Source organism: Leopardus geoffroyi, chromosome C1 (genome assembly GCF_018350155.1).
Source record: "Leopardus geoffroyi isolate Oge1 chromosome C1, O.geoffroyi_Oge1_pat1.0, whole genome shotgun sequence".
In the NCBI taxonomy this organism is placed as follows: domain Eukaryota; kingdom Metazoa; phylum Chordata; class Mammalia; order Carnivora; family Felidae; genus Leopardus; species Leopardus geoffroyi.
The window spans coordinates 55,276,402-55,279,722 of record NC_059328.1 but is presented as its reverse complement, the minus strand read 5'-3'; the positions used below and the strand labels follow the sequence as shown (position 1 = coordinate 55,279,722).

General features: G+C 38.5%; 1 protein-coding gene across 1 annotated transcript; it reads left to right on the top strand.

The window, feature by feature from the left end:
- Positions 1 to 887: 887 nt before the first annotated feature.
- INSL5 (insulin like 5) lies at positions 888 to 1,973 on the top strand (the record flags this gene model as incomplete). Its single annotated transcript, XM_045475104.1, is given in 2 exon segments — positions 888 to 1,075; positions 1,077 to 1,973. Coding segments are annotated over 2 exon segments (300 nt in total), but the record flags the coding sequence as incomplete, so codon positions are not given.
- Between the last annotated feature and the right edge of the window lie 1,348 nt (positions 1,974 to 3,321).

The window sequence follows — 3,321 nt, the reverse complement described above, 5'->3', positions numbered from 1 at the left end:
ACGAAAATATTTTAGAAAATATTTTTATATTTTGTTGGGCTAATTTCTTGAAAAATTATGAACTCATCACTCCCACATTGAGTGGGAGTTACATAGTTACTAGATGTTAGCAGATATAATAAGTGCTTTTAATCTCAAGAGAGTAAGCCTAATTGACCAGACTTAGCATAATTTATCCATCTCTGAATTAGCAAGCCAAAATGCACTAGAAAGAATGCATTTAGAATATCTATGAAACACATCGGGCAATTGAACGGATGTTTGTGCAAGGCTCTGTTTTAACACCGCTGACATCTGACATCAGAATACAGTTTATTTAATCTTTCACAGAGTACTTTTCAGAGTATTTTCTCATATATTATTTATTCAATCCATTACTGGCTTATTAATCAGCATTCATTCATGTAAGTTTTCTTGGAGCTTGCCAGTGTGCTAAGGTGCTGATAAATAAATTGGAATGTAGTTAAATTGAGGGAGGACTTTGGGAACAACACCCTAATAACAGTGGGAACCACTTTTGGTTTTCAGACATAGAGGTTTAAATCTCTCCACTTCCTTCCTTACTGATCAACTTTGCAGGGCATACACAAGGGTTATTTTTGTTTGTGTGTTTTTTATTTATAGCATGTAACGAATACCTTGGAGGCTGCTGGTCATGGAGCAGTGGTAGCCAGTACAACAGAAGGTGAACTTGGACTTGGCTCCTCATTGGCTGCAGGACACAGGTTGTTGCCACTCCTTCTCTCCGCTCTGATGTTTCCTCTCCTGCAGATCCAGGAAGGTGGAGATGACTAAATTCTCCCCAGAATGTCTAATCTTTCTGAAGCCAGACCAACATTAAAAGAAAATGATGTGCAGGACTCAATTTCCTTTAAAAACACCTCCAATGCACGTCTCCAAGTGCAGAACTTGGCTACAACCTTCCTTCTTTGTCGAGACTCTCTTCCGTACAGCTGAGAGAAGAAACTACTTCTAACTTCCAGATGAGCACGAATGAAGTTTTGGAGGAAAGCCTGGTGCAACACTTTCCGCAGGTGGATTCCTCAGGAGAGAAGAGACTTCAGGATGAACAGCTGGCCAAGGGCTTTGGGGCTCAAAGAAGCTTTGGGGCTCTTGTCAGGACAAGACTTACAGACATTGTGCTGCACTGATGGCTTTTCCGTGACTGATTTACGCGCTCTTTGTTAAGAGCAGATGCCCAATGAAGGTAGAGCTTTGAGCATGCGCTTAATCGTGGTGTTTTACTGCTCAGTACAACACTTGCATTGTGTTATGAAAATAATGGCTTTGGGCTAGGCAATCTTTCTTTCCTAAAAGTTGTGGATCAATAGTTAAAACCACAATGAAGTGTATTTTCTCTCTTTGCCAAAGTGAATGCACTGCTCTTTTCAAATTTTAACTAATCTTTTGAAATTTTAAATGCTGTGCAAAATTGCAGTTAAAATGCCATAAACCAAGCTCACTGTGATTTTCTTCTTGTAAAAAATTTTAAAATAACTTTAAAACAGTAAGCAGATTATGCTGATGGTAGGAAAATGTTAAAAAATAAGCATAAAAAGAAAATAAAAATCAACTCTTACCTCATCATCCAGAAATAACTATCCACTCTTAACTTTTGGGTTGCTGTATATTATTAACTGAGAATTTAAACATTGTTTCGTGGTCAAGTATAAGAATCTAAACAAAGTACTTCTTCTCAAAACATCTTTAAGTGCTCAATAAATGTTTCCTAATATGCAGCCCTTCTACTTGAGGATAGCTGGAGACATGTGTATCAGTTAGATCTCCCTAAAACCCAGAGAATATTTGAGTAATGAGCTCCTTCCTATAGTCTGGGCTGCTTTGGTTTTGCCTTCCTACTGCTGAGATAAAAGGACATTGTGTTGGGGCACCTGGGTGGCTCAGTCGGTTGAACCTGCGACTTCCGCCCAGGTCATCAGGTCATGATCTGACAGTCGGTGAGTTGGAGCCTTGCATCAGGCTCGCTGCTGTCAGCTCACAGCCTTGAACCTGCTTAGGATTCTGTGTGTGTCTCTCTCTCTGCCCCCCTCCTTGTGTTCTCTCTCTCTCTCTCTCAAAAGATAAATAAAAATAAACATTTTTTTTTAAAAAAGGACATTGCATTCTCCTTCTAGAAATTAAGAAACTGAGACCTGTATAGCCAAATCTCGTGACACAATTGGATGTTTTTACAGACAGACAAAGTAAGGAAATCACAAAACTATGTTTTCATTTCTAACTCTGACATTCAACTCCCCAGTGGTTTGTAACAATACACTCTCTGTTCATCTGTGGTGCTGGTCTTATTACTACTACAGTCTGTATTTGAAATCCATCTACTACATTCTGGGCACTTAAACTGTGTCAAAGCCTTGTGCATGGCATTTAAACATTTTAACACATTTGTTGCAGGAAACCTATGAGTGTGGACAGTACACTTCATCACCATTTTGCAGATAAAGAAACCAAAGCTCAGTGGAATCAGGTAAACATGTCCTAAGTCACAGACAGCTAAGGAGGGTGGTGTTACTGGATTCAAACTTAGGCTGCTTAGCATGAAGGCAGTCACATCAAACTGTACTGGTAGTCAATGTATTCTTCACCACCAGGAACTCCCCGGGTATTTTTGTTCGTTTGGTTTTTGGGTTTGCGATCTGTGCGTGTTTGTGTGCGTGCGTGTGTGTGTGTGTGTGTGTGTGTGTGTGTGTGTCACTGGAAGAATGTCCATTGATGAAGTGGTGAAAATCGTATTAAGTCTCAGTCTTTGAATACATGCCTTTTCAATACGGGTGGGTGTGAAATGGGGAGACTGCATGAAGTGCTTTTGCAGCATACTGGAGTGTGATGGTGATCTCACGGTAAAGCACTTACCTGATTGAATTGTGAACTTAAACTAGCTGCTATTCCCATGAAGCATCTTTTTTTTTTTTTTTTTAAGAAAGACTGAAAAACTGTAGTTATTCAGATATGGTATTTGAAATTAAACGAAAAAATGTGAAAATGAACAAAATGAGCCTCACTTCAAGAAAAACAATTGACAATATTTGTTGCTGATGATAAAATTCAAGCTTCCAAGCAATTTTAAAAACTTTTATCCTCTACCATGGGCACCAGTGGTGATATTAATGAATTTTACTTTTTGATATCGTGTAGTGAAATGCGTTAACATTTGGGAGATCTGCATAACTCAGTGAACCAATATATTCCAAATGATGGATGCATGATATTACAAAATCATGAGTAGGGAAAAGACCCATTTAATGTGCAAAATAAAGATTTTAATCTAACAGTACAAAAATTCATTGATGTGATTTCAGATTC